General features: G+C 36.2%; 2 protein-coding genes across 15 annotated transcripts in view; one reads left to right on the forward strand and one right to left on the reverse strand.

The window, feature by feature from the left end:
- The window catches only part of LOC141438559 (uncharacterized), a 100,498-nt gene that overhangs the window by 17,183 nt on the left and 60,984 nt on the right, over positions 1 to 22,331 (reverse strand). Inside the window, exons 1-5 of one of the 14 annotated variants that reach the window (XM_074102414.1) lie at positions 10,896 to 11,244; positions 10,560 to 10,789; positions 7,180 to 7,386; positions 4,793 to 4,870; positions 272 to 376 (exon numbers count right to left, since the gene is read on the reverse strand). The exons of 3 other annotated variants lie outside the window; for them this stretch is intronic. In XM_074102414.1, coding sequence (XP_073958515.1) covers positions 272 to 376; positions 4,793 to 4,870; positions 7,180 to 7,386; positions 10,560 to 10,789; positions 10,896 to 10,981 — 706 coding nt within the window. In that variant the 5' untranslated portion in view covers positions 10,982 to 11,244. Of the gene's footprint in view, positions 1 to 271; positions 377 to 2,244; positions 3,271 to 4,792; positions 4,871 to 7,179; positions 7,387 to 8,480; positions 9,110 to 10,559; positions 10,790 to 10,895; positions 11,245 to 22,331 lie in introns of those variants that run through there. 10 more of the 14 variants (XM_074102413.1, XM_074102415.1, XM_074102417.1 and 7 more) reach the window with 10 other exon arrangements.
- LOC141438576 (uncharacterized) overlaps positions 13,934 to 22,331 on the forward strand; it is a 14,091-nt gene continuing 5,693 nt past the window's right edge. Inside the window, exons 1-10 of the mRNA XM_074102446.1 lie at positions 13,934 to 14,308; positions 16,781 to 16,904; positions 17,273 to 17,488; positions 18,418 to 18,537; positions 19,673 to 19,732; positions 20,456 to 20,563; positions 20,673 to 20,724; positions 21,189 to 21,300; positions 21,421 to 21,500; positions 21,772 to 21,906. Coding sequence (XP_073958547.1) covers positions 16,865 to 16,904; positions 17,273 to 17,488; positions 18,418 to 18,537; positions 19,673 to 19,732; positions 20,456 to 20,563; positions 20,673 to 20,724; positions 21,189 to 21,300; positions 21,421 to 21,500; positions 21,772 to 21,906 — 923 coding nt within the window. The 5' untranslated portion in view covers positions 13,934 to 14,308; positions 16,781 to 16,864. The remainder of the gene's footprint in view (positions 14,309 to 16,780; positions 16,905 to 17,272; positions 17,489 to 18,417; positions 18,538 to 19,672; positions 19,733 to 20,455; positions 20,564 to 20,672; positions 20,725 to 21,188; positions 21,301 to 21,420; positions 21,501 to 21,771; positions 21,907 to 22,331) is intronic.

Below are 22,331 nucleotides of genomic sequence, written 5' to 3' on the forward strand. Positions count from 1 at the left end.
TCAGCTCTCATAATACGTAGTCCTGCATGTAATTTATATGGTTTATTAACAATTCACTTGCTAATCCAAGAAAGGGGCTCCAACGCCATGAATGGTTTTAGATCCGTCCACAACAATTTGTAAAAATCTCTGTACTCTTACCTTATCATAGTTATCCCCCAGCCTGCTGTTCCAATGATGCTGTGTAGGTGTTAAAGGGTGGTAGTGATCACTTAACATCAGGTGACCCGTCTGCAGTTTATCAGGTTTTTAATAAAAAAGTTGAACTTACTAATTTCCTTCCTCCGACATATCTCTGCGATTTCAATTTTGCAGTAGGGATGGTCATCATGCCGACGCCTATAATCATGTTTAGTATGAACATGAACTGCATCATCTGGAAAATATAGATAGAGCATGACTTTTGCTCGTAGACTCTGTATTAAGTAAAACTTTCATAAAACACATTAAGTTAATTCTCTTGCAGAAGCAAAAGTGGTTGCTCAGTACTTGACTTTAATTGCAATTTTAAAATGTAGGGTAGGGTGAAGGAACTGAAGGGTGGCTGCATTTTTGTTGTGATGCTGCTTAATTTATTGTTTTTTTTCTCTCTTTTCATTTGCATGTTATGAATCATTAAATTAAAAATACATTTTCGGTTTTGGTAGGCAGGTACAAAACTGTTATATTGAAAATGTTTGAAAATTGTTTACTTTTAAGTTAGGACTGTTTTCTTTTTTTCTAATTTATGTAATTTTGATTGTTTGTTTGCAGTAACAAATAAACGTCTTATCTATGAATCTAAATACTTATCAGTCTAAGCCCAACTTTAAATTTTTAAGACCCTATTGCAAAAAAGATAAAAATATTTTTAAGTCTTTTTTATTTGCAAAATAAAGCAGTGCGGTGGGGCAGGCGGACAAAGTCGTGGTTGGGAACTAGTTTCTTTTATTATACAAAATCAAGTTTTGCTTGATTGTGGTAGTTTGTATGAGCAAGTAAGTATGTATGACAGCGGGCAATCACATACAACTTTAGCACTACTGCATGCCAAATCTCATGTACCATCATAAATTAAAAAGAACCCCTGTGATCTCCACAAGTCTCTTAGAGAGCTCCACAAAGAGGCCCAAAGCGCTAGGACTCTACGCCGATTGGGATTTGGGATAGTCATTACATAGAATATCAATCAAGTAACAGATTTGATTCACTTAAACAAACTGAACCTTTATGCAATGCAATTTGTGGATGCAGACTAAATTAAACTGTTTTTATTCCATGGAATTCTGTAATTTCTTAGTTATGAGGCAAAAAATATTTCCTGAAAATTTTAACGAGATAAAACAAAAACTAGGAAATGGAAAGCACAAATTTCTTACTATACATAATAACATTTGACAATGTAGTAAATCATAATGTAGTTAGAATAATTTTGGATTAAACTGTTTAGACGTAATAAATTATTCAACCAATAATAAGTAAAAAATAAATTGTCTCCTGTATCCTTATAGACATATAATTATCGCAAATCTTTGGACTTAAATTATTATTGATAGTTATTAAGTTTCAATCTTCATCTCAATAGGTTTGTCATTTACGATTTCATAGCCAAGGTTATTTTTGTCATTATTATTGATTTTATTGTAATCTCCTTATTAGTTTTTGTTACGTTTTTGTTTCGTTTCCCATACATACATACATATGCACGCTACTATTTACTCAATATTCTCACGGAATCAAGATAAAATCTCAAAACCTCGTCAGTTGGTTATGGAGTCATGAAATTTGGTACTGTTATTTATAATGCAATGTCAGTAAAGACCACGATGTAATTTCCACAGGAATTTTGTAAAATCGTGGAATTTCAATAAACTGCTGTATCTAATTACTTATGCGCGCGAAGCCGTGGGTAAAGTCTAGTACCTAATAAAGGAATTTAAAATTAAAAAATGTTTAAGTATTAGGTATCTCCGAAACATAAAAATTTTACATCTATCAGAATAATTTATTGAATCAGGTTACTTTGCTGAGGTCCATAGTGAACTAAAAGAATTTCTTTGCTCACTCGCGGGTGCAGAATTCCACTGAATTAAAAAACAGTTTAAGTACATACAAAATTATATACTGAGCGGCAAAAAATCTCGCCGTATGTATGCCGAAATAAGTAATTTTTGTATGTAGATTGGGCCAAATTTTGTGCCGGTGGCTATAATAATTAGTATACTGTCTCAAATTATTCAAATATCTACAAATGTCTACACTTACTTGTGTTTTGAAGAAGGGGTATACCACTAGTAATCTCGCTTATAGTAAACAATGTTGGATAGGCATCCACACGTAAACGACACCTCTCATGCCTAGAGGCAAGAAACCTTTTCTCGAAATGCTTTTCACACACGAAATTCTTGCGAAGATGCTGCAAGCTCAAGCTTCGCAATCTTTCGCAATTTAAACAGTCTAACCATTTATTGAGTCCTGTCTCGGATTTTGGGAACCTATACAAATGGACGTCCTTTCGCCTACTATCACAACTCACAACACAGCACTTATTGTACATAATTGCAAGCAATATGTAATGATAACTAAAAAGTTGAGAGGATAAAGCTACATAAATTAATCAACTCAAAATTACACTCGCGAGATCAACTTCGAATTCTTTGAAAACGACCGAAGTACTATGAGCGCAGGGCTACTACGAAAATCGAAGTTCGTATCGTACCGTCCCTCCCGCTCTCGTATTAAATAGTATAAGTGTCAGAGGGACCGCACGACACGAACTTCGAACGTCAGGAACGTTCGTTGTCATTGCGTGCGTTGCGTTGGCTTGGCAATCTCGGCATTGACATGACAACCATGACAAGTGACAGTGACAATGACAACTAGTGACTATGAGGGCTATCGCGTATGAATTCGCCGCTAGAGGCGCTAGTGTAGCGCGAGGTCTCCGAAATGTCAAATCTCATAGCTTTTGTTTGGGTGAGCTACGCGGGTTTATTTTATACTTAATTACTTAGAATAATTTTGTGAATATTTTGCATTACTTACCTAAAATTATTTATGGCAATTATGCGTTACGGGCTTACGGGCTACGAACAAAGGAATTGTAACTGCGCTATAAGCACGCAAACCGTGTCATAACAGCATTTTCACTAAAACAGGTACCTAGCAACGGCATAGTTAAGGAAAACTTAAATTGACAGTTTTGTGACGTTTTATTCCATATTAACTGTAGGGGAAAATCGTCACAAAACCGTCAACTTTTAACTTTACGCCGTTGCTAGACGTTGGTTTGGTAAAACATGTACCTAGCAACGGCGTAAGTTAAAAGTTGTCAGTTTTGTGACGATTTTCCCCTACAGTTAATATGGAATAAAACGTCACAAAACTGACAATTTAAGTTTTCCTCTTAGATGAATGATTGGTCTCGCGCGCTCGCAAGCGAAAACTGGCATTTTACTTCGGTTTATGACCAAAATTTAACAAAAATTCGGGACATGCACATTACGCACAGTTTGCAAGGCGACTGACTCGCCTCGGGCTCAGGTACGCCGATTTCGGCGTACTATTTGTTGCCGCATTTGACAAGTACGCCGGCGGTATCTAGTCGAGCGAGCGCGCGAGACCAATCATTCATCTAAGGTTTTCCTTAACTATGCCGTTGCAACTCTTCTACGAGCCCTATGTCCCTAGTGAGGGATAACAGGATCACATCATCATCATCATGCCGTTGCTAGGTATATGTTTTAGCGAAAATGCTCATAAGCGTGTCCTGCGCTAATGTGCGCATGCGCGACATTTAATTTTGACTGACATAATTTAATGGCCTAGAAGGGGCGAGTGAATGTCTGTGTGAAATGTATCGTAACAGAACAACATAGGTTTATTTCATATTATTATATAGCAACTAAACTTTGTCCAAGTGTGGGAGCCTACTCGACATTACATTTGATTGACCTTTGAACGCTTTGATGTGCGCTCGAAAAACCGACAACGCATGGTAAAGTGCAATGTGTGATCAAATATTGAACAAATAAGCAAATACCGGTGCTTCACATTCACATGTGATCAAAATATACATTTGTACTATGTGTGGCGCCGGCATTAAAGTTGTATCAAATATTTGTCAAATTTAATGAATTTAATGTCTTTAAACAGTTTAAACTTTCGTGATTTATACTCATAGGGTCAAAATACCACGCACTGGACTTATCACTTACTTATTTACTTATTAGGAGTCGACTCGTGATCACGGCCACTGTAATGTTGCCGAAACGTCGAGGTAAATATTCGTGTGTGTTAGCGTGATAAGTCATGTGCGTGGTATTTTGACTGAATGAATTTGCAAGTAATCTATTAATATTCATGTTTCAAGCAATATAAATGTTAATAAAATCATAATTAAAGGTTTATTTTTATAAAAAATTGTATGTTTATTGTTCAACCTTTTTAATGAAGATTACTCAAAGATGAGGTTTTTGCAGTATTAAAAACACATAACCCTCCTTCTTCGCAGTCGGGTAAAAATCTATGTTGAAAAATAATTTCAATTCATGTTATGAGTATGAGATTTGTATCCTACCTACTGGATACTTTTTCGTTCCGTATTTAAAACCTGTTTATTACTTACCGGAGACTTTTGAGATGTAATGGCGACTGTACGAATCATTTTTGTAGATTTTTTGGAAAAAAATAGTTTGCCAAAACTAGTCAGTCTCGCATGTTATCATGGGGCAGTTACAATCAACGGAAGTGAAAATGGTAAATTGTGCAAATCCCACAAAATGCACAGTACCAGTAGGTACCATGGAATTACCTGCAGTGCTTGGTGTAGGCAAATCAGTATTGAAGGTGTCTATTGTTCTTGCAGCCGATACTTTAATTTGACTTGAACCTGTTATAAAAAACAATAAAGTTGTTAAGTCTATCATCATCATCAGCTCTAGCTTATATACAATATACCACACCACACCTCCCTCTTTCACTCTTTCAGAGAGGAGGCATGTGGCCAGCCTCCTCTCTGAAAGAGGGAGGACAAGTGGGAACTTCACAGATACCACTGGATCAGGTCTACCTTACGTGTAAGGTGATTGTAGTTTTTGCAACTTGATAGTGAAATTCCAGAAATCACGTGGAGACAACTTGCGCATTAAAAAATGTCAGACACGAGAGCAATATAGAATTTTGTGATAACTAGCCAAAGAAACAGAAATCCCAAAATTACATATTTTCTACATCCGCCATGTTCGAATGCTACCTACAAACTAAGGAAATAAACAAGAGCGTGTCGGACACGCCCAAAGTAGGGTTCCGTAGCCATTACGAAAAAATTACGAAAAAGTTACAATAATTTACCGGAGTCCATAAAAGTACTCCCATTGAATTCCTTCAAAACTCAACTGTTCCGTTACTTCCGTTGGCTTCACAAGAAATGTTATTACTCTCTGAGGGAATTTTTGGATAATATGTAAATAATAAATAATTTAATAATTGATATTTGAATATCAAGTAATTTAATAATTGATATTTGAATAATAAGTAATTTAATAATTCAATAATTGAAAATTTAATATTATAATAATATTTTTTGTCCATCCGTCATAATTTTGTTATTTTTTTACACCAAATTTTTTGGCTCAATCAGGCGCTGGCTCACTCCGCGATTTTCGAGTATCGCGCCGCGCCACGCTTAACGCTTTTTCGGACTAGGCTAGTATTTTAGTCTAGTAGTGAGTAATTTAGTAGCGAAACGTGTCTAAACACCAAAAAAATTAGTCGAGCAGATTAGTTGGTAAGTAATTTGGTCGAGACAATCCATTTTATTCTGTTTCTAGGGTTCCGGAGCCAAAATGGCAAAAACGGAACCCTTATAGTTTCGCCATGTATGTCTGTCTGTCTGTCCGTCTGCGGCTTTGCTCAGGGACTATCAATGCTACAAAGCTGTAATTTTGCACAGATATATATGTTAATGTTAACTATGCCGACAAAATGATACAATAAAAAATTCTATTCTTTTTGGGGTACCTCCCATAGGCGTAAAATGAGGGTGATTTTTTTTTTCTCGTCCAACCCTATAGTGTGGGGTATCGTTGGATAGGTCTCTTAAAACCATTACTGGGTTGCAAAGACGATTTTCCGATTCAGTGATTTGTTTGCGAAATATTCAACTTTGCAAATTTTCATTAAAATCGAGCGTCCCCCCGCCCCTCGAAAACCTAAACCGGTGGGTGGAAAAATTTGAAAAAAATCAGGATGGTAGTAAGTATATCAAACTTTCAAGGAAAACTATAACGGCTAAGTTTGCTTGAGAATTATTAGTAGTTTAAGAGTAAATAGCAGTCTAAGGTACAAGTAAACTTGGAAGATTCCGTATAAAATACGAAATCCTTAGAAAAATATTACTTAATTTTTTCGTAATGGCTACGGAACCCTATTTTGGGTGTGTCCGACACGCTCTTGGCCGATTTTTTTAGTAGTGAGTAGCGTCCCCCACCACGCGTCTGTGCTTACTCGGCCACCGGCTAAACAAGTCCGAACCTGTCAATTTCGTCGAGTTCAATGATCGATCGATCGAGTCGATGTTCATTACTTGGCGTGAAAATGTAGTTTCGAAATTTTGTTGTTTTGCTCCATGACTTTCGTAATGAACCAAACAAATAACAAGGTACTCTGCCAACCGAAAAAAAAATCGAACTTCTAAGTCTACCCTCGTTAATTATGAAATTTCACCAAATATGTACATTTTATTAAATTTTAATTTGCAATGACATATTTGTAATTTGTAAGTACAATATTGTCATCGATATCTACAGGTGTTTTCTACATATGTAAACTTTTATTAAGCAGCATTAACAGTTGTCATAATTGTAAGTTTTATAATTGTAATTTGTTTACTTATTTGTAAGCTATATTTAACAGCACTTCTCTTACAACTTAACAAATTTGACACTTTTTTACAAAATTGTAGGATTGTAATTTTTATTAAATGGGGCCCTGCTTCACAAGTGTGTGCAGGTTTCCTCATCATGTATTCTTCACCGAAAAGCTCATCGTAAATGTTATTTCGCACATAAATCCCAAAAAACTGAGAGGTTTGAATCAAAAACATTCTGCTTGTGAGGTCATAGGTCAACTACCAGACTACCTACCTATCATGACTTATCATTATAAATGCAAAGTGTTTCTTTATACATACATGCATACCTGGTAAGCTAAGTACGGGTATTGCAGCTTTGCTTAATCGCTGTTTATCATAATGATATTTTTTTTCAAAATGATGATGACACACTCTTCTATTCTTGAAAACATATTTGTCATCGAGGTTAACAATATCACCACCAACATTCTGAACCCACATTCGAAATCTGTCCTTTTCCTTTGTTGGATCCGGGAATGCATGAAGACTTACATCTAAAAATAAAAATAACTTATGTTCTACTCTTTTTTTCAGATTCATTTAAAGCACAAGTGCGCACTTGTTCTTACATATATGTGCACTTGGGCCTAATTCTCATAAAACAAATTTGAACTTGTGCCTCAAAAGCAAAAAAACGGAACCCCATAAATGATCACATATAATGATCCCTCATACTTATAATATAGGTATATAAAGGCTTATATGATCTGTCTGTCTTTTAGGACCCTTTTTCTCTGGAAAGCGTGGAAGTAGCATCATCATCATTCCATCTGTTATCCTTAATCAGAGACATAGCATATTTTTCCACATGGGACGATCTTCGATGTGGAGGTAGCATGTCAAAATTAATATCAAATACTCAAACCTGCTGCGCAGTCCCTTGAAGCTATGTAAAAATTAAACTTCAAAGTCAACCCGATCAAAATATACCCTCATTAAAAAAGGTGTATCCATACAAATTACCTGCAAGCTGTCCTAAAAACTTGAAATTTGGTAAAAGGCTAACTTTTATAGCAAAACCCTAACTTTTCAGTGACCAAGTGACCAATATAAATACATTTTGCTTAGGCGCAGGGCTCAGCTAAAGCAAGAAAAGCAGGACTCGAATCCCGTGATAGTCGGAACTATTCGTACCAAACCTGCGGTGCTCGAGTCTTGACTCGCATTTGGCCAGTTTTTTTTCATATTTTATTGAGGTCTTGGTACATCTGATCAGCCTTATTGGGAGAGAGACTCCAGGCATAATAACAATGTGATGTGGCTGCGGCGCCAAAAACATTGATCAAAAAAATAAATAAAAAAATAAACCCTATTTTAACAACAGTTAATGATTAATTATTAAGCTTTTAAATACAGTTAGGGGCTGTTTCACCATCCATTGATTAGTGTTAACTGGCGGTTAGGTGTGATGCCGTCTCTATTTGTTTTGTTCGAATAGACGGAGACGGCATCACATTTAACCGTCAGTTAACGCTGGATGGTGAAACAGCCCCTTAGAATGTATACCTAGCGATATCATTTGCCTTTGCCAAGCTCAGTTCAATAGGTATTTCATGAGAGAAACTAATTTATTAGAATGGTTAGGTACCTTTTCCACTTCTTGTCATGCATTCAGGCACGCAGCAAATGAGAAAAGACATAATATTTAACAAATACGTTCAGTAGTGAGATAATAGATAATAAAATCAGTCGATCTCGTCTCAACGCTAAATCAGAAGAGAATTTAACGGAGGAAGCACTAAAACACTTTAAAAACTTCACAAATCAAATCACTCAAAAAACAGCAAAGGTTGGAAAAACAGTAACCACAAGTTTTCTAAAACTTTGCAGACATAACCCACATTTTGATTTTTTACCGAAGGGGAAAGCAACATTATTTATCAATACCGTTGTTATGAAATAGGATGCCTAAGGAATTAGGATGGATGGGTACGGTGACACATGTCATTAAGCAATTGAAGGGTTGTGACAATGTAAATTCGAATCGATTTATTGCGATTCTCGATTAAATATGCTAAGGGTGTGTAATCGATTCAATTAGTGATAGTTTATATTTAAACTAGTTTTTGCCTGCGGCTTCACCCGCGTAGCAAGTGTTTTTGCTTGTCTATCGGGATCTCACAAACCATGCGGTCTTCTTTGGCACTATATCAAAACCAATAACGGTAAAAAAAAAACCAAATTGAATAACAAAGTAACTGTTCAAAACATCAAACAACACGAAACACTCGATACAAAGACACTACAGAAATAGAGTTCCGTTTTACGCGATAAAAGTTTACGAGATTAAAAATTATCTTTTTAGTTTTAAAACATAATAATACATTTTTAAGTGGTTTTTGTATATTATTACGAAATCTTTTAAGCTATATAGATATTTGTTTTTTTTTTGTTCTTTCGGGATTCAAGTATATTTTTTTTATAAATTATTGGCCTGAAACGTTCATGGCATGGAATGGAACTAACGCAAGTGTCATCGTACCCATTCTATCCGAAAAATATTATTATAGAGCTACTATTCTTGTAATCTGTGATCAAAGAGTATATAATCACTGCGTTTTAAGAGTCTGAACTCTCCATACAAAAAATTGACCATGATTGTAGTATGAATTCAGTGCATTTTGGTTGCCAATATCAAGAAACGAACTGCACAGACTAAACATGGCTGAAAAAGTCACATTGACAAGTAGTGTTGTTAGGAACAGTCGAAATTATAACAGCATAGTGTTGTGCTTTTTTATCGATATAGATTGTCAAAAAACGGCACGTAGTGGTGCGCTTTTTATTAATTAAATGATCGAATTAAAGAAAAAAAAAAGAAGTTGTTTTCTTAATAATAATTTATTTTCATGTCATGGACAGGGCTTGTTAACGTTACCAAATTCACACTATAAGTAACGTTAAAATTTTTTCATTGTTATTTTTGATTAAGCCGTGGTGGCCTAGTGGTTTGAGCTATCGCCTCTCAAACAGAGGGTCGTGGGTTCAAACCCCGGCTCGCACCTCTGAGTTTTTCGAAATTCATGTGCGGAATTACATTTGAAATTTACCACGAGCTTTGCGGTGAAGGAAAACATCGTGAGGAAACCTGCACAAACCTGCGAAGAAATTCAATGGTGCGTGTGAAGTTCCCAATCCGCACTGGGCCCGCGTGGGAACTATGGCCCAAGCCCTCTTGTTCTGAGAGGAGGCCTGTGCCCAGCAGTGGGACGTATATAGGCTGGGATGATGATGATTTTTGATTGTGTGGATCGTAAGTGAAAAGAAACACATTTTACAAGATATTATTATTATTATTTTATTGCTGACTGTGCTATATGCCCCTGGTTACCAAAGTACTCGACAAGACGACAAACAAGTCCAAACTCGATGCAGTTGTGTGGTTTATCACGTGTATATTGCATGTGTATTGATGGTATTTATTAGGGTTATGGTTTATGGGGGCGACTGAAAAACATGAGGACTTTGTTCAGCAAGGCGCAGGCATAAGCTGAGTCGCTGTCCCTTTTGATAGTTTGATTGTACTTATTATTTGTTATGTACCTAAGTAGAATTTGTAAACAAACTATTAAATCAATATCTTTTATTATTTTATTATTATTATTATAAGATGAAGTAAGTCAAGTTGCAATAGAGATAAATTGAAAATAAAATAAAAAGTGTTTACCTTGGCTGCTTCTTGCCATCTTTAGGGGAAACCTTTTAAGAATTTCTTCAGAAAGAGGTGGCATGGTAAGTCCCAATTTTGGTATGGCTTTCTTCTTCAGCCGGGTTTTCGATTTTGTGAAATCTTGTTTATCAAAATGATTTCCACATACGTAACGCAATTGGTGAAGTTTTGGAATGGGTAAAAATGCAAGGTCCTCCTTGCCAACTACTTTCACCCACTGCTTACAACTGAAATGAAATTTAATTGTCGTGATACTATATAATACGAATTGACGTCGGCCAGCCGAATATAACCTCAACACCTATTATCAGATTTATCAGTAACTTTACTTACACATGTTCACTTAGAGGAAATCTAGCAAAGAAAATTTTGTTTTCACAATGTCTTTCTTGAATACTACAAATTTCGCATCTCCTCATGTTGAATGGTTTCTTAGTAAAGCACAGCCGCGAAAATAACGGTAAAAACTAGAGTCCTGTCTCGAATAAATGCACTTTAGTGAAAGAAAAGTTAATGCGGAGGAGAAATAATCTCAAACTCAACGCTTTTAACAAAACAAAACACCAAAATACACGAAAATACAAACACAAAATCTCGCGAAGGCGTCCGTTCACACGCAGCAGATGAAGGTTTGTGGGCTGCCATATAAAATTGAAAAATAGAACTAAAATTTTTTCATTTACTTAAATAAAAAAGGATATCTAGTCAAAATTATTTTTATATTGTATTCTTTATCTTAGTAATATTTTATTCCGCTTATTTTTTTTTCACAGCTTAAAATGTAATAATTTAAGTGAAATCCTCTAAGCAAGCACAGATCATTTCATAAATATGGCAACCAATAAGTTATTTTGGAGAGGTTGGTACACAAAATGTACTAGCTCCGTACATTAGTTTTTTTGTATGGAGTTTCAACCCACTGTCTGTGATTGTACAATACTGCTATACATGAGAAGCGTGGACTGGACAGTTGTTTGTTTTGTTTACGTCTTTTTACCATCTGAGTAGGTATACACACAAGGTATACATAGTGTCTCTTATTTATTAGCTTGTCTAATCTAAAACATAGTGATTTTGCTGTTTTCGATTTGTAAGACTTGACTGACGTTGTGTGGTTATAGTTGGGTTATAGTGTTGGTTGTTACGATTTCACACTCTTTTTGTAATGTCTAATTTCAATCGAAAACGTTGTGTTTTTGGATGTACCACTATAGGTTTGTACCTTGTATAAGTACTTATATACTTCTTGATTTTTTTTTATAGTACAGGATTATGCATAGCATCAATAAGTTGCGTCTAAAAATGTGTTTAAGGTTATGTTTATTTTTCCATATTGACGATATTGCAACGATATTGACTGATAGATACTTATTGTAACAAAAAAAATAATTAAAGTATTAAAAGCTATAGAATACGCAAAATACAGGGTAGCTTGCCTATTTGATAAAATATTGGTGAAAAAAAGTATGAAAAAAGTTTAATTTTTGAACTACTTACATAAACAAAATTTTAACGTCTATTTTAGGGTTGCCATACGTCGCGGTACGCCGGGACATGTCCCGGTTTGAACCATGGTGTCCCGGCGTCCCGGCCGATAAGCAAATTGTCCCAGTTTAGAAATCATACTTATTTACTACCCTATTTATTTACGACTGGCTGGCTGGACTTGGTAAATAATAATATACCTACGATATAGGTAGAGTCATTCATTAATGTCTAATTTTGTTAAAATCACGCGTCTTCGTGGATGGCACTAGGTATAAACACTACTAACTAGCTAAACTACCATATAACATAGCCGATAACATGCATTTTTTACTTTGTAGCAAAAAGCGTCTACCAACAGAGAACCAGACTGGCGGATTGCTGGCATTGATTGACTGTGTTAAAAGTTGTTTTATGTCTAGGCAAGGACTAAGTTACATATAATTGTTGTAATAAATAAAAGTTCCTTTTTTTTCTACCCTTATTTTCCTACCCTACTACTTTTTCTTTGAATGTCCCAGTCTGTGTCCCCACACTTATGGCAACCCTAATCTATATCTTACTGTTAGAAAAAAAGCTTCTGCTGATTAATGTGTCTTACTATATTCCAGGTGTGTCCATACACGATTTTCCTAATCCAGACAAATTTCCTGAGCATTACCAACGCTGGGTAGAAATTGCAGGGAAACCACTAAAAAATTTGACTCGCTATGAAATATACAGGAAAAAAAAAATTTGCAATATTCATTTCACTAAAAAGGATTGGAATCGCAACAACCGTTTAAATGCATTGGCCCTGCCATCGCTGTATTTACCAGGTATTACCATAACTATAATTTTTGACCTATTCCCAGTTTTCCGCACCCCTTTGTAAACACTGAACTGAACTACTGGGCAGACATTAAATTCATAGTTGTCTGCGGTTTGCGGTTCAAAAAGGTAGGATACATTTACATTTCCACAAGTACACACTTATTAGGTGGTTGCGTACTGCTAGAAATTGCCTCCCATTTGTTCCCATCTGTGGACAACTGGGGAAAAATGTTCACAGTAGTTCACACTTTTTCATTTGATACAACTTTATGTTGCTATTCAGTGGTTAGTTGGCACTTTAATTAATGTAGATATTGGTTTAACATCCTGTATCTGGGTGTTTTAAAAAACACTGTTAACTGGTTTGAAGAACAGATAATGCATAACATTGTTATTAGCTACAGTTGCTTGATTTGATAACACTGTACTGTACCTACATAAATAACACAGATCTCAAAACTTTAAGAAAGAGTTCTTGGGGATTTGGGTTTCAGGGTACTACCTATGTTATTGATTTTTTCCTTGGGTAGAGAACTGTGTACGCACGCATCCGTGAGGCTGACATGATTACCTGGAGTGAAAATTGAATTAATATACTGTTTTTTTATGAAAATAGTTTTGGGTAACTCCACTGACACTGCTTTTGATGAATGGCTAAACTGGCCCTATGCCCCTATACTACAAAGTGCCAAATACGAACTTTGTATCTTGACATCGTCCCGCTAACGCTTATACAGGTGTCCCAGGGCTATGCTACATGGAGGAAAAGTATCTTAAATATTGGAGATACTTAGACAATTTTACTGAAAAAAGAATTAATTGAATTGAATTACTTTTATAAGACTGTCTATCTTCAATTTCCCTCCATGTGGCATAGCCGTGGGACACCTGTATTATTTAATAAGAGAGAGACCGTAGTAGCCGTGGTACCGTAGTAGCCCCCCTGGGAGGCTAGTACCAAGGCCAGCAGGGCTACTACGAAACTTAAAGTTCGTGTCGTGCGGTCCCTCTGACACTTATACTATTTAATACGAGAGCGAGAAGGACGGTACGATACGAACTTCGAGTTTCGATTTTTGTAGTAGCCCTGCTGTCTCGAAAGAAATCGAGAGTTCGCTCGGTCAACCAAGTAGCATATAATTTTACTATTATTATAGAGACCGATATTTATGTACAATTATTAAAAAAACGCATCAACACAACTTATACATGTAATGAATGTAACAGGGAAAATATTGAAACAGTAGAGATTCCTTGCAAAATTGTATACTGAACTGAAGTGAAGAGTGAAACGGAACGCATTTTCTTCATACGTCAACATCAACATGAAAATGTCAATTCGTTCGTTTCGTTCGTGTTTACTACTTTGACACTGGCGAAATTGTCCTATTAATTAGGACAGAAAAGCCATATTTTAAAAGAGAAGAAGAAGACCTACCACTGAGCAAGTAAATTTAAGTAATCACTATACGGTGACCTACGATGTTTGACTGAAACTTAATTCGATCGAAATCAATTCATTCAGATTCTTAGGGAATGAGCTTAGCTAGCATTTTTTGTACGAATTTACTTTTTTTTCGGACCCCGATGATTCTGTTTCTGGCTTATTAAGCCCTGCTTATTTCAAGACTCCATTATCTTCTTTGTGGTTTGGTTATCATAATTACTTCGACCATGAATTCTGGTAATGAAAAAAAGTGTTGTGTGCCAAACTGCAACAAAACTAGGAGAAATAAAGGTACCTAATTGATTTATACATAAAACCTTTTGATACAGTGGTATTTTTGAAATATGCTTGGTCTGTGTAAAGTTTTAAGGTTGCTCTAAATACGTTAATACTTAAATATTTATTTAATTTCTCCAATTTTGTTTGATAGATTCAGACAATGTTACGCTTACGCTTCACCAGTTTCCAGACCCTAATAAAGATCCTGAGAGATTTCGGACTTGGATTTATACAATAAGTGGTGAAATTTTGGCTTTAGACAACAATGCAATTTTTAAAAAACGCAGAGTTTGCCACTGTCACTTTGAGCCGAGATATCACACAAGCTGTAAAAAACTGAGTAATATTGCAGTCCCAACCTTGTGTTTACCAGGTAGTATATTTTATTAACCTTACCTTTTTTTACTAGGTAGTATATTTTATTATTTTGCAAGTGGTAGGACCTTGTGCAAGGTCCGCCCGGATTGCTACCACCATCTTGCTCACTAATCCTGCTGTGAAGCAGCAGTGCTTACACTGTTGTGTTTCAGCATGGAGAGTAAGACAGTTTGGTGAAATTACTGGCACTTGAGGTATCCCATCTTAGGCCTCTAGGTTGGCAACGCATCTACAATAATACCTCTGGTGTTGCAGATGTTTATGGGAGGTGGTGATCTCTTACCATCAGGAGACCCACTTGCTCGTTTTCCATCCAGTTGAATAAAAAAATAAACAACCCTTGCATTGCATGTGGTGTAGTGCACCCTATCATCTTAACCGGGGTTCCTACTCTATCAAACAAATGTAGAGCTTGGCGAGGGCAGAGAGGAGAGTTCCCTGTAACCTAAAGTGTTTTTGTAGAAGTGCAAGTTGTGCAACTCTACCGGGGTTACTACCGTGCCTTTTCCAAAAGTACAAATAAATGCAGAATAGTTTGGTCATCCTTTGTATCTTTCATGATTTAATTAAAATACTGTATGTTGAAACTACAAGCCTAAAAGTTTTGATCTATTCTCACATCCATTACAGACCATAGAGCAAGAGAGAGCTTTTCATAGACAATATACATCTACAGAATCATCTTAACAGGAACACATTCTGAAATTACCAATCTTATAACACTAAACAAACAATCTTTAACTAATTTTTTGCTTAGTCAAAATGTGGTCTAAAGAAAAAAACTCAATATAGGATTGCCTGGAAAAATCTTGCCAAAAGTCCTTTTTTCATAGTTATTTGTGATACCGTTAGTGTTAACAATTTGTTCCTATTTGTTAAGAAGATAGTGAAAATAAGCGAGGGTGTTGCGCGAAACAAAATACTTAATGCCAGATTTTGCATCATCACTAGACCCCGTTATCGGAGGTGCAATTTGGTAGCTCATTCTTAGGGACGGGTTTTTTTTTATATTATCATGCAATCAGTTGGGGGACTATGAGCAGACAAGTTGCGTGATCAATGGCGTGTAAAGGTGGCTCCCCAGCGAGAGACCATTCTATCTGTGGCGGAATCTTCATATTAGTTGATCCAGTTCTAGGATTCTGCGCCTCTTAAGATGTATTATCTGGTCAGGCTCAGTGAGTAACCCTGCCAGCTGGTTAGGGTGGCATTCAATTCGCTTCTTGTATTTTGTTGAATATGACTGAATTTCTTGTTTCACTGTGTTAATCCTTAGATGTTGATGGACCTCTGAATTCCTGATGAACCAGGGTGTGTTGGCAATTTGCTTAAGTATAGTTAGAGTCACATGCAGAGCCCCACAGCTGGATGCCATATGTCCATATTGGTTTCAGGACAGTTTTGTATATGAGAAGCTTGTTGTCCAGAGACAGGACGCTATTTCTCTCAAGCAGCCAGTACAACCCACGGAATCTTAGGTTGAGTTGATCCCTTTTTGCTCGGATATGCTATCTCCAGGTTAGCGTACGATCGAAATGGATTCCCAAGTACTTCACTGAGTTGTTATGGGGTAATAGTTGGTCACCAAGTTTGACAGAAGGGCAACCCTAAAAACCATAAAATTAGTAATGACCGCGATAGTCTACAATATTGTGTTAGGGAATTTTCTTTTTATTCATTCGACTTTCGGCTGTTGCATTTGTGTTGAGCACGACTTTGTACGACGACCGGAAGACGGCGCAATTAATCTAGGACAAAGACATAATACAAGTAAAGAGCCTTCTTTTCACGATCAATTACTTATTCCTTTTTTTAGATTTCGCTTCTCTCATTTTGACTGGACTGACACGCGTTTATGTGGACTTGATTATTTTTGCGTTGCAAATTGGATTTTTTTAACATGTCGAAGAAATGTTGTGTGCCGAACTGCGATACAAAAAGTAAGTACCTATTTGCTTTTAATTTTAGTACAATTTCATCAGTTTTGTATTGCGCGGACTGTAACCAATTTAATTTGCCTATTCAACAATATTTCTGTGATTTAAATAATTATTTGCTATTGATCAAGTAAAAAGATACATAAAGCTAAATTTATCCTAAATCCCGATATAGTCTTTTTATAAGTTTACTAGCTGTTGATACGGGATAAAAACTATCCTATGTCCTTTCCAGTCTCAAACTTTGTACTAAATTTCATCTAATCGGTTCAGTGGTATCTACATGAATTTGAATAAAAAAAAGAAACACATTTATTAAATTAATCAAGATCACACAATTATTTGCTTATTTAATTTTATTGCTCTTTCAGTTACAGATAATATTATAATGCATCTATTTCCCAATCCGGACAAGGATACGGAAAGATTTAATGTATGGAAGGACGCAATTGGCGGTCATATTCTATCATTGGATCCTCATACCGTGTTTGATCTCCGGAAAGTTTGTCACCTGCATTTTGAGCCTTGCTATCATACCCGCAGCAAAAGACTTACTCGAAACGCAGTTCCTACCCTGCAACTGTCAGGTAAAACTTTTTATTTTACATTTTTTGAACACATTAAAGCAAATAGAAAATAACCCTCCTTCAGGCGGTCGGGTAATAATTGATTTATTAAATTAACAAAACTTATTTATAGTTGTATCGAAGCTCGATTATTACCTATGACAATAACATTATGTATACCTTGCACGTAGTTTATATTTTTATAACTGAACCTGTTCAAATCTTAAATAAATAATAAACAAAACTTTTTTTTTGTTTTATTGTATTTACGTTTGAAGATCCTGGTATGTATTTAAAATGAGTTCCGATTTTTTCAAAGACCTCATTTTGAATATTCACTAGCCGGGAAGTAGTCAATACTAGCTAAATTAGCGAACTATTATGAATGTTATAAGTTGACTGGTTTAGACCACGAGATGTCACTAGGCACTATGTGTCGGAGTGACATCTCTCTCTATCTCAGCTCAATATACGAAGGTACTCTGTGCTTCGCAAGTTCCCTCGTTCGTCGTTGTTTGATGTTTTCAATTATGGAAAATGTGATGTGGATGTGATGTATGGCTGTTATTTAATTGATTTTACATTTCATTTTCCTTTCATAATTTACTACGAACGCGTACCTAAATGCAAACATGTATGAAGTATCCATTATATTATAGGTATGTAGTTTGTGGTAGTAGTGACACCGGATAGTTATAGAGGGCGCCAAGAAGCCGTTGCTTAGATGTTTCAGCTTATAAGAGAGGTATCTTTATATCCAGTATTTAAAAGTACTCTATGACTTCATTCATACACACGTCTTTGCAAATGTTATGACCGTAAATCACCCATCTCACTTACCTATTATGAACTTCGGAGATTAAAATAGGTTTGTCGTGTCCGCTTAGCAAATTGAACAGACCGTAGATATTGATTAATATTTCTGTTTAAAAAAAAATTCTTTTCCACAGATCAGAAGCATATCAACAGCACAAAAATCGAAGATGTGAATTTGAAATCCAAGGAGTCCCAAAATCAAAGGGATTTCCTTATTGACCATACATATAGCTTGCTTGAGGATTCAAAATGTGGTAAGTAAGATATATTCATCATCATCATCATCAGCCCGAAGACGTCCACTGCTGGACATAGGCCTCCCCCTTAGAACGCCACAATGAACGACAACTCGCCACTTGCATCCACCGGTTTCCCGCTACTCTCACGATGTCGTCAGTCCACCTGGGGTGCCAAAGCTTCGTCTTCCGGTTCGTGGTCGCCACTCGAGGACTTTTCCCCCAACGGTTATCTGTTCTTCGAGCGATGTGGCCTGCCCATTGCCACTTCAATTTGCATATTTTTCCAGCTATGTCAGTGACTTTAGTTCTTCGACGAATTTCCGTATTCCGGATAAATTTCCGTTTTCCGGAAGATATATTAAAACAGGTTAAATAGCTCATAGTAGTCCTCGGCAAATATTGGATAGGAGGGAAGTGAAAAGTTTGTAAGTGGAATTTGAAAAAAGTGGAACAGTTGCCTGAGGTACTGAAGGGCACCCTCAGAGAACAACGAGTATTTTAAAGGCAGACTTGACTTGAATTTTGCATTTTTAGACTCCTTTACAATATTTTGCTACTTTTTACAAATTTTTACTAATGGAGTGGGTATCGTAGAAATACATTGAAAAAGAATTTGTCAGAATTCCACATAAGGAACCAACTTATTTTCAACTAGCTGTAGCCCACGACTCCATCCGTGTAGAGTTCGTTTATCGCTATCTCGTGGGGGCTATGCAATTTTCCAGGATAAAACTATCCTTTGTCCTTCCCCGGGTCTAAAACTATCTGTATACCGAACTTCAACAAAATCGATTCAGCGGTTTAGTTGTGAAGAGGTAACAATACAAACTTTCGCTGTCCTTTTTACAGGGAAAATAGAAGGAACAGCAAAAAGAGACCACAAAATAGACTTAAGCACAACAAGAGTTAACAAAACTGTTGATGTTACCATCAATTTCCCATGTGATAATAATGTGAAATATAATTATGACGTTGAAAAATAATGCCAATTATAATTATGATGACGACAATGTTGTTCCAAATACACCTGATGACGATGTTGTTCGAAATACATCTGTGATAGGTTTGTGAACACATTTTTTAAATTCATTAAATATTGATGAGATAAATAATATAAAGATTAATTAGATAAATGCAACTTTTTTTTCAGAAGTTGAAATATTGCCACAAGATCTTTTCTCATGGGAGAAAACGGATGTAATATTAGCAGGTAATTACAAAGCTTGTTTGTTTCTTCACAACAACAAGCTGAGATATGAGGTGGATAGCGGAAATTCGTGTCGGTACCGTTGACCATCAGTGGTGTAGCGGTATAGCACGCGGTACGGAATACCGAGGACCTGGGTTCGATTCCCAGTGATGGTCTTATTTTTCTGATTTTCTGTGCATCTATATTTCAGTTTGTATTTTCGACTTAAAACAAAGGCAAGGAATAAAAAATCACTCACTTCCGTGGTCGGATTGATGAGATTTTAAATGTGTTGTTGAAGATTGATTGAATTTGATTGGGAATGCAACTAGGCGACGAGGTCCCAGAAAGATCCGCTAGCAAAAACCTTGTACTAAAATAATAATAATAAAAAAAACTATATTTTTTACTTAAATATGTATATTGTATTGTATGTAACTAGAACGCCTTGAAAAAACTAGAAAAGTGGTGCTGGGAGCCGGGAATGAGATTCGGTTCTTCGCCAGTCCATATTACACGGGCTTTAATTTTACGGCGAAATTATTTTGGTATTGAATTGAGTAACAGCGCCATCTGTCTTTCTAGGTGAACAGTTGCACCTTTGACGTACAGATAAGCATTTAACATAGATGGCGCTTGGCAAAAATATTTAAGTACAATACGATAAATATTTTTAATGGTAAAACCGTAATTTTAAACACAAACAATTGAAAGTAAAATAATTAATCAGTCCCGAAATTCCAGATGACACAGAGGTGGTGTTAGACGAAACAGTAGACCCTCCAGAAGTGACCCTAGATTTTGGAGACGTGTCTATGTATAATGATGAACAGCCAACTAAAGATGACACAGGTGAAAAAGTGTATATATGATTTTAAAGCTTAAGCTTAAGGTTGGTCAGTCGCGAACGAATTTAACCGATGAAATTTAGAAATTAATTTGGATATTTTTGTCTAACCAGGTGGCGAATTCGCAGAATACCGGTGCAACGAGTGTGGAAATATAATTAATGGGTAACATACAATACGACACAGTCATTTTTGTGTAATCGATACTTGAAAATTTAATTGTCATATTAAATTAAAACATAATAATTACTTACATATGTATGATAGAGTATTTGTGTAACTTACGTAAGTAATATATATACTTAGCGGCACAAGATTTGGCCCACTATACAAAATTACCTATTATTTATTGCATACATTTGAGGGCCAGACTTTGCCGCTCAGTATATTATAATATTTTTTTTTTCTGGATTTGGTATTTTCTGGAAATTTTCACAAGAAATATAGGAAATCTAAGAATCGGAAAGTTTCAATTAACATAAAAATTGTCAGATGTGTCCGAAATTTTCCTATATGAAAAATTCCGCAATTTTGGAAAATTTCCTTTGGCACATCAGTAGTTTGTGTAATACAAATAAATAATACTGTATGTATACTATTGTGTATCAATTGAAGTGGTATGTTCCCAGGTTCCGTTACACGTGCGTGCAGTGCGTGGACTGGGACCTGTGCGCCGCGTGTGAAGCACACGCCACGCACGACACGCATTACGTGCTGCGCGTGCCCGGACAGAGGCCCTATGTGAGTGTGTGGAACTGTTATGTTGCCAGGTTCCGATACACGCGTGTGCAGTATACAGTACCTACCAGTACGATACAGATCGCACCCTTCGCCCTCCTTAATCTTTATTTTTGTCTACAGAAAGAGATGCAAGCGGTATTGGCGGCTATAAGACTCCAAATGCTGAGAGAAGACTTGTTTCTGCCAGGAACTATTGCAAGGTGTTTACTTTTGTTCAACACTATTATTAACAGACGAAATTAACTTGGTCATTACGAAAAAAAAAACCCCGAAAAGATAGGTAATACTTAGGTAGAACAGTTAACTCCCAACAGTTAAACTTTTGAACGTGACAAAAAACAGATATTGTAACCAACCATGTATCTAGTTTTACTCGTGTCAACCGTTCCTTAAGGTAAGGTGTAATAAACGAGTCCTATTGCTATATAGAGCGCGACGCATACTTATTAATAAATGTGTTTATTTTTACAGCATAAAAGAAGAAGTAAAAGATGAAGATTCAGAGGTACCAGAGAGCGCCCCGCAGGTGGAAGCTGACCCACTCGCGGCTTGGGACATCAGCCAACATGACGATGACTGTAGCACGCTTGAGGTAAATACTGTTGCGTTAAAGGTAGTTTGTTTACCGCCGCAATACTAGACTAGTTAATAAGGGAAATAAACAATTTTTCACTTTTTATTTTCAATATTCAGTCATCACCGAGAGTGAGATAAAGAATAAGAGTGGTATAGCTTATAGTAATGGGCAAAGTACGGCCCGCGGGCCAAGGATTTAATCCGGCCCGCCAGTCAAGGGCAAAGATATCGACACGGCCAAAGTTAAAAAAATATGTATACACGACTTTATGCACTTAACATTAAGGCCGTGTATGCATATTTTTGCAACTTTGGCCGTGTCGATATCTTTGCCCTTGACTGTACCTACCTAATGGGTCGCGATTGTTATTATTTTGATCGTCCTACAGTATTTCATTTCATTATTTGGCAAAAACATAAAATAAGTATAAAATAGAACGATGTAATCCTGGCCG

Source organism: Choristoneura fumiferana, chromosome 19 (assembly GCF_025370935.1).
Source record: "Choristoneura fumiferana chromosome 19, NRCan_CFum_1, whole genome shotgun sequence".
NCBI lineage: Eukaryota > Metazoa > Arthropoda > Insecta > Lepidoptera > Tortricidae > Choristoneura > Choristoneura fumiferana.